General features: G+C 55.2%; 3 protein-coding genes across 3 annotated transcripts in view; 1 reads left to right on the top strand and 2 right to left on the bottom strand.

Annotated features, from left to right (window-relative positions):
• Nucleotides 1-312, bottom strand: part of TFIP11 (tuftelin interacting protein 11) — a 9,356-nt gene extending 9,044 nt beyond the window's left edge. The window contains exon 1 of the mRNA XM_009889163.1: nt 194-312. Coding sequence (XP_009887465.1) covers nt 194-312 — 119 coding nt within the window. The remainder of the gene's footprint in view (nt 1-193) is intronic.
• The window catches only part of LOC104290097 (beta-crystallin B3-like), a 369,903-nt gene that overhangs the window by 338,272 nt on the left and 18,441 nt on the right, over nt 1-13,190 (top strand). The window lies entirely within an intron of this gene.
• On the bottom strand, nt 1,315-6,422 carry TPST2 (tyrosylprotein sulfotransferase 2). Its single transcript, XM_009889158.1, has 4 exons — nt 5,515-6,422; nt 3,766-3,964; nt 2,437-2,487; nt 1,315-1,364 (listed from the first exon to the last, which is right to left on the bottom strand). Exons 1-4 carry the CDS (start codon nt 6,348-6,350, stop codon nt 1,335-1,337), a joined length of 1,116 nt encoding a protein of 371 aa, XP_009887460.1. The 5' UTR covers nt 6,351-6,422; the 3' UTR covers nt 1,315-1,334.

The following is a 13,190-nucleotide window of genomic DNA, read 5'->3' as shown; positions in this document are numbered from 1 at the left end:
CTATGGTTTGGCGGCCCGGCCCGCGGCCTGCACCGCCGCAGGGAGCGGAGAAGGAGGGCGGAGCCTGCGCTATTAAAACGATTCTTTAATGGTGTGCAACAAAGGAAGGAGGCGGGGAGGGGCGGGCTCATATATTAACTCTGCAATAGCCTCTGTAGGTCACAGTGAAGGGGGGGCGGGAGGTCACTCGCACCACAAAGGCTCTCCGAGGTCAGGTCTGACCCCCGAGCCGGGGAACAGCGTGACGAGACAATTGAAACGCGATTTAACGAGTCCTCCGGCCGCGGCGTACAAAATCTCTGCCCGACACATGCCGGCGCCCGCGTCGAGTATGGATTTCCACAGATGGTTTCACCACGGAGCGCTGGGAAAAGGCCGACGACGGGTTGCCCGGTGTGTAAAACGTTTGGCCTTTGCAAATAAATGCAAATACATTCCTCGTAGAGCAGTCATTTTGGCAATAGTATTAGCAAGCAATATGCTTGGATAACCGATTTCCACTGGTGCCATTGCAAACTCTTCTTTGTTGGACAACAAAAGGCCATTTGCAGCATTCTGGAAGAGAGAGACACAGGGACTCAGGCGCAGGATCCGGCCGTGCCAGCGCAGCGGGTGCCCGGCTAACGGTTTTAAAACAGCCGCGAGACAAAACATGGTGAGACAGAAACCAAGTCCCAGCTCCAGGGTGACAGGCACACAACTTCCATTCTCACGCAATGCTTCTGGTTAGCTTTTTTTTAGCACGCTGTAGCGCTTTTACATAGAAACTAGTTTTTATAGGGTCGTTTTTATTAAGAAAAATTATATTTTATGTTTTAGCGTAGAGGCTAGCTGAAAAGAGAGACGGAAAAACATCTAACATATCTACAGTTGTATCTGGAGCAGAAACCCAAGGTAGCAGCTTTGTTTTTCCAAACTGACAGCAGATGCAACTGCTTTATCTTCCCTTCCACGGGGCCACGGCACGCCCTGGGAGACAGCTGGGGAGTAGCTCAGCTCATCTACACATTTCCACAGCCCGTTTCAATCCTCCCCGTGGGGACAGTCAGTAATAACTCTCCCAAGTGGCTGATTTCGATTTTGCTGAAGTAAGCCTTTTTCCAGCACTCAGAAAAAGAATTGCTGACAAATTGTCTCAGATAACGGTATTGTTCTGTAAACCTAAAGCAACTGTGGAGGATATAATTCACATAATGAGCGTGCCTGCAGCAGCCGGGCTAATCCACAGGCATAAGAAATTACACAGGCAAAATGCTGCCCCTGGAGCAATGCAGGCGGATTTGCCCGAGTCTCAAAATGAAGTACAAGGTCTTACCTGGAAATCATTAATTTTCTTAGTGAGAAGATGATGTGTTCTGAGTCACCTAGAATAACCCGGAAACAGAAGGGTCAGCTTTAAGCCACCATCTGCAACTCAAAACATTCCCGCTGTGCTCCCAGCAGCAAGAAAAGGAAATGTTTAGGACACAGAAAGCAGCACAAGGGCAGAGAACCAGCAGCCAGGAGAGGCTGCCACGAGACTGCAGCCTCTTGCTTCGCTACGGTTCACTCAGCACAAACCACCCTGGGCGGCCATCTGGGAATCGCCAGGGACACCTCTCGCGGTGAAACCACCACACGCTCGCTTCACCAGCAGCCCTGATTCCTCGGTCCAGGACTGGGCTCTGCATCTTCTCGCCTGACACTGGCGATGCAGCTCAGTCCTCAATCCCCCTGCTTTCTTTCAGCGGCCACACGTGGAGCAGGTAAAACCTGGAACTTTTGATTGAAACACCAATCTACTGCATCTCCCTACCATGCAGATAGTGCTTTCTGGAGACTCCAGAAGTCTGTCTTTTTTTTTTTTTTTTTTTTTTTAAGTCTGTATGTACAATGGTTGTTGGACTGCTCTGCATTGGAAAAGATGGTTATTAATTGTTTTCAAGCACTGCCCCTTAGGGAGGGAGCCCCATAGTGTATTTTTGACACCTGAACATAATCACCCAAGTACAAGAACTAGAAGGCCCATCTGTAACCTGTAAATCAGAGAAGCCACCCTTCCCCAAGGCAGGCAAGACCCACAGCAATGAAAACTTCAAGAGTTTTGGAATGAGCAAGGTAGAAAGTGTCTTAAAGTAAGAGAATGAAGAGCCCAAGTTTCTGATGAGTGAACACAGAACTCCACAACACAAAACCATACACACAAGCAGACCAGGAAGGAGGTGGCAGAGATGAACGAGCTGGGTCTGAGGAGCACAGAATACACAGGACATCAACGACAAAAGCGTGGAGGGTGGGAGCGGTGCACAGCAGGAAGGACAGGCACATCGTCCCCACAGATCGAGGCGGGAGAGCAGGGACATTTCCCACACTCGGCTGCCCAGCCTGCAAATGCCCATAAGAGGGAGCAAGGCACCAGGCACCCAGGATTAACCAAACATGACATCAAACTCTTACCTGCAGATGACCTTTCAAATTGGCTGGCGTTTTGTAATCCCCCTTTAAAACCTATGGAAAAGAGAGAACTGTAGTGACCCTTGTGGGGTAGCGGCTCTATGAACATCAGTAAATCCACCGTATTATCTGCATCCTACATCCCCGTGTACATGAACCAGCTGAAATACCCTGATGGTCAGTTGTTCTAGATCGCAGTGCTATACTGGGGCAAAAGCAGGAGCTTTCCTCCTTCTTGACTGTAAGCAAAGACAGGGAGCAGCATCCTGCCTCCCTTAGCCTGGGAGGGGAAAGTATTTTGGTCTTTACCATTGTGCCAGTTCTCCAAATTCATCCCAAGAAGTACTGAAAGGTCCATGTCAGAGACCCAAAGAGTCCCTAACCCTGCCCAGGCCACATGTTCACCCAAATCACCTGTGTCCTAGAACAGCTCTCAGCAAGCAGAGAGAGCAAGGAGGAGCTGTAAGAGAACAGAGCACCCGGAGCATGGACCAGCTCCAGGGAAGTCCTTCCAACCTTCCAGGTCAGTGCCGCTACTTGCCTGCCTGGCCACAATCTGCACATAGTACCACGGGGACCGGTCCTACCCGCAGACATTCCCCTGCTTCCACCCGTGTGACAAAGGACACCTCGTCCACGGGCACCGTTATGGGGAGCATGTGCATAGCTGGGGGGGGCTGCAGAGTCCGGCCTCAGGCCAGGGAGGAACCGGTCCACCCCAAAGCATGAGAAACTCCCACTGCTGTCTGTGGCTCTGCAGCTTCTTCCTTCCAGTTCTGCTCCAGGGACATGAGTCAATATTCTAAAAAAAAAATATCTTCTGGTTTTGCCCAAATGCATTACGAGTCTCCACTTGCATTCCCTGTGGGACCACGGGAGTGGCTGGTGAGCTACACACAGACACAGCACAGTCTGCGTGTCCTCCCGGGGCGAGACCGGAGTGCCTAGTGCCTACAGCCGTGCACCTCGATAACATCAGCGCACACCACGTTAACTCCCACGCCCGGGTTCGAGAGCGGGGCTGGATCAGGGAGGGACGGGTCAGTATCTGCCACAACAGAAGAAATGAACACCGCCACAAAATCATAGGGAACATCATCAGTCTGAGCCACGCCAGGCTCAATCTACCACACGCGTCTGTTCTGAAATCATCTCAGCGTAACCACGTGTCTGTCAGTCCCAGTCTCCCAAAAGGAAGAGAGCATTTGTTTCTCCCCTGCTCTTTTCTGATTCGGTTCAGCCTCCAGAGGGCTCTGTGGGTGCAGACCCCCACGGCCCCACGCCAGCGCTCCCTCCCGTGGCAGCACTAAGGCAGACGGCAGCGACACTCACTCTGTGTGTGTTGTTGACAACTAAGGGGTCGGGGTGGCCGTAGTTGGGTGGGTTGGCGTAGGGGTCGTAGCCGAGCCTGGCGAGCATCGGTGCGATGTGGGCCATGTCCTGCAGCACATCCCCTGGGATGTGCCCGATCCATTTAGATAACGCCTCCATATTCACTGGCTTGATAACCTGGTCTGTTGATCTTTCTATCCTGGGGGAAACAAAGAAAGAAAAAAACAAAACAAGACACTAAAGTTAGGTTTCACACACCTACTTGGGTGCAGACAGAACAGCCTTCAGCTAGGTTCAGTGCCAGTTCAACAGTTTGCATCCTCTGCCCAAGACACATGTGCAGAGCGACCGCTCAGCACCCACCGGGTCCGCCTGGGGCAGAGCTGGCACGAGGCACCGTGGGGCAGCCGCTCCCCGCTCACAGCCCCGCTCTGGGGGAGCGGATCCTGGCAGGGGCTTCCACAGCCCCATGTGCGGAGGGATCCATCCTGCACCAGGGTCAGGGTGTTACCAGGACACCTCTGCTTATTACAGAAAAACAATGGAAGATGTGTGGTCTGTAGCACAGATACACCATACGACCTCACTGAAAATCCAAAAGCTTATTTCTTTAGGCAACATCAGCAAAATTTACTCTAAGCAAATCGCGCTGAAAGCCCTGGAGAAATCATCGCTTCTGCCATCAAAGGTGCAGCACCTCTCTATCCTACACCACAGCTGCCTTCCTGGTCCGCCTGGGCTAAGGGTGCTGGGATGCGCTCCCTGCCCTCCAAGCCCCCAGAGGAGCGAGCCCCTCGCAGGTACAGCCCCTGCTCTGCACCCTGGGCTCGGCGGGACGCTGGCCCGGGGCAAGCAGCCGCCTGCTCGACTCCAGCCCAAGGAAACCACACCCCACGCGGCAGAGGCCCCACGGCGTCCTAAGAGGAATGAATGTGCACAGAGACTGTGGATCCTGAGCCTCGTGAGAGCATCCCAGTTACCGGCTGCTAAGGCACAGGCAATGCCGCACGGCCTCGGACAGAAGAGTGTCTCAAGGACCCGCGGCCATCACAGAGACACGGAGCAGCTGCGTGCCCACAGCTGCCTTCACCACTCGGGAATGAGCAATTTGTACAAAGACTGCTCATATGGTTCCCTTACACCACTGATTAAATTTTGCCTCCATTTAGGAAATAAAGAGCATTAAAAGAGGAGAAGGTGGGAGAAGGCAAGCACCCCCTCGGCACCCAGAGACAGTCACCGGCGAGGAGGAAGTGCTGAGGTGTGTCTCCACGGAGCAGGTATGTCTTTTATTCTGCAATACCAGCACCAAACCTGGCAAGAATTGCTGCTCACCGCTGAAAGCCATTCATTAGCAGCAAAACTAATAGCAGTAAGGAGGTATTTGAGGACAGGTGGAGAAAAGAGGCATTAAAGAGCTCACGTTTAAAGAGCAAACAGTTCTTTTCAAATTAAGAGACCAGAATAATTTCTGCACTGCCAAGACAGATGAATAAAGCAGTCGCCTGCTCCTGAAATCCTCGCCTGACAAGCTGCTCTGTTGGGTACAACAGATTGCTGGTATTCCAGCCGTCTTCTACTCAGAAACACAAAACCTACTGCAGCAAAACTGGACGTGCTGCCACTTCTGTCCCTGAAAAAGCATGCATAAACACAAGGAACACGTCTTCACCCCCAGTTTTACCCTCGACCTGCTCTGTGTAACGAAAATGCTCCTCAAAAAGCCAAGGCAGGAGCTGAGACACTCACTTGGAAAGCGACACCCCGCCGGGTTTCCCTATCAGCTCCTCGTGGTGCAGCACCGTGTCGCTCCAGGAGATGTCCAGGAACTTCATGATGGCGTGCATGGACTGCTCGGGGTGCAGCACCAGCTGCTCGTAGTAGACGGGCAGGCACCGGGACCGCCCGATCTCCAAGCACTGGGAGTACATCACCTCGATGGCTTTGTTCCACTTGGTCAGGCAGTCTCGGTAGCTGTTCAGGTCGAACCCCGCGATCGTCACTTTCCGTGTGATCATGGAGTGGACGGAAGCCCGGCCGTCTCGAACCATCAGGAGGAATTTGGAATTGGGGAACAGCCTGGACAGGTAGACAGAGGACTTCAGCGTGAAGGGGTCCTTGTTACACAAGTACCTGGCTGGCTCACCGTGCTTGGCGATCACTTCCAGTATAAAGGCCTGCATAGCTGCGTCCAAAACTTGGTCCGTCACCCCTGCTTCGTCCAGGCGCATCTTCTCTCGCCCCGATTTGGACCAGGCCTGCCGCATCGCCAGCACGCGGGGGATGATGCGGGTCTCCTCTCCGCAGCGCACCTCAGGGTGGGCATCGAGCATGGCCCTCATCAGCGTCGTGCCGCTCCGTGGGACCCCGCCAATGAATATCAGGGGCATCTCCTTGCTGTAACGGTACTCGACGTGGTTGGAGTCCATCATGACCAGCTCCTCGTTCTCAGGTCTCATCAGCCTGTGCCTCCTCTCGCTCAGGACCTGCTGGCACTCCAGGACCTGCTGGCCGAGGTGCAGAGTCACCATCAGGGCGACCACCGAGCCCACCACCAGCAACACCCTCCTCATGGTGACCCGCATCCTGTTCTCCTGCACACAGGCTGGTGACCACGCTTCAGCTTTCAGCTAGCAAGTGTTCAACCCAACGGGCATCTGCAAGAGAAACACAGCACGGTCAGAGGAGCAGGATCCACAATCCAGCCCAGCCCCGGTGACACCTCAGCATCCAGCCCGGCTCCTTCAGGACGCTGACACCCTCCCAGGCTTTCATCACCTCTTTCACTTATCAGCAACTTCCAGGCTAGGTGCCTTCTACCCCAGGAGGTAATTAAAATCTACCTCAGAGCACACCCAAAGAGATTATTTCTGGGCTGTTTGTGTACCCAGAATCACAGGTTTACAGCTGAAGCAAAGCTCCAGGAGCGTTTTGGAGAGGAGGGGCCACGCATACCCAAGTCAGTCCTTAAAAAAAAAAACAAAAAAAAGCCACACAACTTTACGGAGAGTCAGTTCCATCCTAGATGAAGCCCAAACCCTCCCTGCAGTTCTCCTTCCTTCCAAAACTGAGCTCAGCACACCACCGTCTTCTCACTTCTCTCAACCACCTGTCTCCTTCCTACATTTTCTTTTGTTTCAATGTGCTGTCACAAGGGGGGGGTGGGGAAGAAAGCTGAAATAAAGAGAAAAACAAAGGCATCTCATGCAAATTTTAAGGGTCTGAGTCAGGAAAAGCAGTTACTCGTTAGAACAAAACACTTTGAGAAATTAAACCATCTGAGGGCTAACAGCAACGCACAGAGTCAGCGTTAAATGCCCTTCCTCCGGAGACTGACCTTACATAAAAATCCTTGAAGACTTCATCTGGCATTAGGGCTTTTTGGGTTTTCTGCCTCCCGGTAGGATATCCAGCAGGAAGCCTGCAGTTTCTGCAAGTCTCCTGCTCCGCTGCCTACCCGGGAGGGACTCCTGCGAACGCTGGCACCGCTTCCCACACCCTCCCCCCTTCTCTGCTCCATTTGCGAGCGCAGGTTTTGCAATCCTCCCCTGGGCTCACCAGGGATTTCAAGTTCTTTGTGATTATGTGGCTGGGGTGGGAGCTGAATGGAGTGGAAGGAACGGGACGTCCATGCGTTTTGTTTAGCTGAAAATCCAAAGAACTGCTGCAGAAAAAAAAAGTTTTCTCCTCTCGTCTCTCTCTGTGAAAGAGCACATTTAGCAGTGGTCCCTCCAAAGCCCCTTTGGGGGGTGGGCGGGCAGGAGAGCAGCCCTGGAGCCAGGCTGCCTCCCTGCCCCTGCCCTACCTGCCAGCACCGACAGCCCCAGCACCGGCCGGGCGCTGGAGGACTCGCTCCGTTCCCCTTCCGACCCCTGACATCCCGCTCCACCTACCCGGACTGGTGAAGCGCTCAGCTGCTCACCATCCACCCGCTCTGCTTTCACCCACTTCTGCCCAAACCACGGGAAGAGCCAGTGCCTCTCTGCCCACCCAGGTATGCCTTGTCCTACCCCAGCAGCAAAGGAACATCACCGCCCAAATTATTTTTGTGGCTCTTCAGCACCGTGGTTAACATCCTGGCCATCTACGTGGTTAACATACCAAAGCTAAAGAGTTTCAAATGCATGCCCGTATACTATATAAGTCAGAAAGTCAAATGCTGGTCCATTTGTTTAGATGTAAATCAGAGGGAACAACAAACAGCTCTGGCATTTTTGCAGCACCAGGCAGAGACAGACCCATTAAAAAGACAAGTGCTCATCTGCTCCTTCCTGCTATCTTGATCTGTTTCAGTCATGTAAATATATTCAAATGTTCACCCTAAAAATAATGGCAAATGCCACAGGACCCATTTCAATGCATTGTAGCTGGAGCAGTCAGGATTTAAGGCCAACCGGAATAATTACGGCTATGCAGACCAAGACAGGCTAATTAGCAGGAAAGATCCGCAGTTTAAAAAGGAGGCCGGGAGCACAGAAGTGCTCTGTTCTTTGCAAAAACGGCTTACAGTGAGTGCTTCCCACCGTGATGCTCCCAGCAGCTCCGGTCCCAGTGCCACCGAGAGGAACAAAGGGACTCACTCATTTTGCTGCGCGGCGCGGGAGGATGGCTGGGAGCCTGCGGTACCGGCCCTGCTCCGGCAGGACAAAGTGCTGTGTCCCTGGGATCATCCCACCACCCTGGCTAGGGCAGGACACGCAGCCTCCACCGCTGCCCGTCCAACGGCGGCAGCCTGGGGAAACTCTCGCTCTGCTGTGGGGCAACAGGAAAGGCAGAGGAAGGTGCCGACGGCTGCCGTCGGGGCTCCTCCGTTCCTGCTGTGCTCTGGGCTCTCCCCGCTGCTGCAGCGCACCACTGCTCCCGGCAGCAGAACGGCCCCGCTCTGCCTCCGGCACGGCAGCCGCGGGCACTGGGAGCGCTGAAGCAGAACTTCCCCGGTGGGACTACCCCCGTGTACCCGGGCGGGCTGAACAAGCACCCGTGAGCGTTGCTCGGCAGCGGTCTGCAGAGCAACCGCAAACAATCCTGGCTTATCTTCAACTCTTTTGTGCAACCCTTCACTAAGAATTCCCCCAAATTTATGGGGCTTATTAGTCAATGAGAGAACAGGGATGGATAATTTCCTCCACAGCAGATACCTGGTGGAAAATTATCGTGGCGTAATTAGGCGGCACGGCTGTCTGATCACAGACGACCTTCTAGCCCTTCAGATGCCCAAGCTGGCTCAGAGCTTTCCACTCCAGCAGAAATTACGGAGCTCTCGGGGGCTGCTCTGGCACGCCACGGCAGGGACTGAAAACCGCTGCAGCTGGTGACGGGGAGCAGAAATCACGGTGCCAGCAGCTGATCCCGGGCTGAAGTCCCCACACGCAGCTCGGACACTGCTGTAACCCACAGCCAGGGGCTCTGTCCCCAGCTGCCACCAGGGCAAGGCTCGTACCGGGAGCAGAAAGTGTGGGGGAGGACGGGAGCTGGTGGGGAAGTGACAGCAGAGCAGTGACAAACAAGGACACAAGAGGTCCTACAGGCAGAAAGTCTTCCTTATTTTGCATGCCGATCGGACACGAGTATAAACAAGGCGTAAACCGTTTCTTGTCAGCTTGTGAAGGCAATACAATATTAATGGAGCATCAGTGGCAGTGTGTACAGATGTATGAAATGTTCACCAGCCCGTGCCCAGTGTCACAGGGGAATCCACTGCTCTGGCGCTGCCACCGTATGTACTTACCTTCCCCCGGTAAGTTCATTTTGCTGCTAGCCGAGCCTCATGCCGAAACACAGGTGGCCACGAAAATACCTATTGGGAAAGAAAAGCCACAATGTCAATTTGTTTATTTATCACAGACATCTGCACACAAGTTGACAAGCGACACTCTCCTCCTTGGCAACTTCCCCTGCTGCACACACGCCTCCTGCCCACGGCTTCCCCCCAAGCCCAGGGGAAAGGCGGTCCCGGCGGAGCCGGTGGTCCCAGGTGATGGTCAGTGCTGGCAGCCAGATGCGGCACGCCTGCGACTCGGCCACCCGCCCCGAGGCACCGGCACCGCTCCATCACAGTGCCGCTCCATCACAGTGCCGTTCACAGGGCTGAGCCAGAGGAGGAAGCGGAGGGAAGTGGGAAGGCGGCAGCTCTTTTAGGAAATGAAGCCTCCTGGAAGGGACAACCCCCAGGGGGATGGGAGCAGCTGAGATGTTTAAAACCTGGGGGACAGCAGTCCAAACGTGGCACGCTTCCATTGCACGCAAGTGACTGACACAACAGCCCGTCCCTAAGGAAGCAGCTCCAGACTCGCCCGCCGCAGGCTTTGGTACAAATGATGAAATCAGGCACCGGTCAGACTACAGTCAGAGTCCCCAAACCAGTAACAGCAAAAGGAGACGGGGCCCAGAGGACTCCCCAGGTCTGGCAGGTCACGCTTGTGCCTCCAGGCGCCGTCACAGGGATGCCACCTCAGCACCCGCAGCTGCCCACGCTGCCGGGATCGCCACGGCTCCAGCCCAAGGGACAAACCTCTCTCCAGCCTCACCGCCCCGCGAGGCAGCAGCACCGGCCCCTCGCGGCACGCAAACCCCACCAGGTAGGGAACCAACACCTGCACATCAGCCCGAACGCCAGGTTTCCCACAAGGACATGACACTTGCACCCCAGGAGGACTGCGCCCACCCTGGGGAGCCCAGCGGCCGCCTGCACCGCCTCGGCTGAAGCTGTCCTGCAAGCGCAGAGCATCCCGGTGACACCACGCCAGTGCAGGGGTCCTGCCTGCGTCCCGCGGGCGATGCAGCAGCCGTGTCCCTGCAGAACACCCTCCTCCAGGCACAGGAGGGCAGCAGCAGGGAGGACCCGTCCCAGCAGGGCTGCAGGTTTCCCAGCAAAGCCACTGTTTGGGGGTCCACGCTGCAGCGGAGCACCCCGAGGGGCCGGGACCTGGCGGGCAGGCAGGACGGCACTCCGCTCCGAGGCTTACAGCGTGTGCACGGGGCCACGGGCTCGTCGTGGGGCCGCTGCAGCCAGGCCCTTCCCACAGCCAGCTCCCCCTTGATGCGTGTTGGTGTCCCGGCCTCAGAGGATGTTTTTCAGAACATCTGAAGTACGTACACTAATTGTTATTCCAGCCACCCAAGAGTCTCCTCCTCTCCTGCCCAGCTGCCATCGAACGTCATGCGGCCCCTCCACTTCAGCGCTAATTAGAAACCAGAGGGAAACTCCACCCAGCACGAACTTCGCAAGAACTCATCCGCAGTGCACGCATCGCCCTCCTTCCCTGCGAGCTGATGGCCTGGCCTCCATCGACCACGGGATCTCAAGTCCCGATGAGGCTGCAAGTCTGCGGAGCAGCAGCTGCATCCCCGGATGCGCTTCTGCAGTGCCACGAATGATGTGGCGCACGGAGCGGCGGTGGTTTAACAGCCCGGTCCTGAGACGCCCTGCTCCGGAAACGGCTCCAGCTCTTGCCCGTGCACACACAGATACACACACGCTTGCAGACTTCCTTCCTGACGCCTCCCACCGCAGCGCGGGGCCGTGCAGCGTGCTGCTGTGCCGGCCGGGCGGACACCGCGGCCGAGCGAGCACCGACAGCGAGCACCAACCGACTGCAGCCTCCACGTCCTCCGTCACCTGCCGTTGTGAAATGGGCAAACCACCACCGCCGCCACCGGAGAGCAGCTCCGTGCGCCGGCACAGCCGGGGCCGTCGCAGCGAGGGAGCTGTGCACCATCTGTAGTGATGAAGCAATGTCTCAGGTCCCTTTTTTAAAGCAGCAAAGTGTTACAAACAAACAACAAAACCAGTTTCTACGAGAAGCTCAATATCATCAAAAAACACATTTTTCTTTAAACCATTCCCAGAACTGATTGCTATTAACTGCAACTTCCCCAAAAGACATAGGTGTGGCCTGGAAAATTTTAGCTCAAATCATTGGTGCTTAATAAAAGGATGAGGAACTGCAGATGTCTTTGTGGTGGAAGGGCAGCAGAAGCTGTGGTCAGCAACAAATATCCCAATATATCTAGCTCCCATCTTTACAAATCAGCAGAAATTAATCACTTAGTTGATAGTCTCCGGTTAATTCACACATGGCGTGCAACACAAAAATAAACGCAGCTTGCCTGCGGGTGGCTGCTGCCATCCCAACCTGAGTCGAGACAAACAATGCGCCAGAAGTGTTGTCACCGCCGAAGGCAGGCGTGCTCCTCCTGGTCTCTCCCATGCTTCTCCTGGTCTCTCCGGGTGGCAACTCGTAATGCGCCTTTCAAACCACCCGATGTCCCCAAGGCATCTCCCTCCGCAGGACAGAGATGCTCAGTCCGGAGGAGGCAGCAGCAAATGGGAGAGGGGTCCAACGAGCCCCGGGAGAGGAAAGGCAGGAAGAGTTGGTGAGGGCTGAGAGCAAGGAGCGGGAAGGGAGGGACTGCCGGCACGTAACGCACGGGGGGTTTCTCCATCTCAATTTCAAAGCAGCCCGAGGGAAAGCTGAACAACAGATTTTAAAACATTCACCAAGAGGGCAATGAGCAGCCCTGGAAAGCAGCAAGCGCGGAGCAAGCACCGCTCTCTGCTGCGCACCCAAGGCGACGGCAGAGGCTGAGGTTGACCCGAGCGCAGCGTCAGCCCCGTTGCACAACCCGGGGTTCGTGCTCGTCCGCCCCCGCCCCAGCGAGGGCCGATCCCCGCGGGGACAGCCAGCCTGCGGGAGCAGGGTCCAACCTACCCCGCGCTTTGCCGCCCACCCCAATCGATCCTGCAGCGCTCGCAGCACAACCGCAGCTTTGTACAAACCTCTGCTGGAGGTGAGCAACGGCCGGGGAGGGAAGAGCTCACTTTTATGTGCCTGAGATTAAGCTGTTGAATGGCACCTACAGCACTCAAAAAAGAACAACAAAAAAAAAAAGAAGTTGCTTTCAGGCCACCAAGTGGTGAGAACAGCAACAGCGACAGAACCGTTTTTGCTTACTAAAGCTAAAGAAGCACTGCAGGTCACAAACTCAGGCACATCTACAGGAATCGGAGGGCAATCCCAGTGAAAATACATGGATTTCAGAACACGTCTGGATAACGTGTCCCTTTGAAAATCCCCAAACAGAACAAGCAGCACTGTGATTTACATTTGCACCGCTGCTGACATCATCCCAAGGAAAACTGGAAGAAATAGCCTAAAGACTGCAAGAATGAGCGTTGAAGCACACTTCTCAGCGCCCAAACCACAAGGAGGATGTTTCAGCTTGCATCTTAGCACCCAACCGGCCCAGCTCACCCCCACAGCAGCCGCAGGGAACGCCGGCACTGCTGCGCTCGTAGGTCCTGCCCCGTTTCCTCACTTGAGCACGCTCAACGCGACGCATGAGCCGCAGTCCATGCAATGACGCCGGCTCCCAAACCTCCCCTCTTCGCCTTCCGCTGCAAAAGGCGCTCCCCGCCGCCTCCA

This window comes from Charadrius vociferus, unplaced genomic scaffold (genome assembly GCF_000708025.1).
Source record: "Charadrius vociferus isolate BGI_N301 unplaced genomic scaffold, ASM70802v2 scaffold567, whole genome shotgun sequence".
In the NCBI taxonomy this organism is placed as follows: domain Eukaryota; kingdom Metazoa; phylum Chordata; class Aves; order Charadriiformes; family Charadriidae; genus Charadrius; species Charadrius vociferus.
The sequence above is the reverse complement of the archived record's forward strand: the minus strand, read 5'-3'. Positions and strand labels throughout refer to the sequence as shown.

Excerpts from the sequence above, each read along its gene's own strand:
- TPST2 (XM_009889158.1), bottom strand. The coding sequence starts at position 6,350 with ATGCGGGTCACCATGAGGAGGGTGTTGCTGGTGGTGGGCTCGGTGGTC. Across the intron at positions 2,488-3,765 it reads TTGTCAACAACACACACAGA|GTTTTAAAGGGGGATTACAA; the intron begins GTGAGTGTCGCT and ends TCTTTTCCATAG. Across the intron at positions 1,365-2,436 it reads ATTTGAAAGGTCATCTGCAG|GTGACTCAGAACACATCATC; the intron begins GTAAGAGTTTGA and ends GGGTTATTCTAG.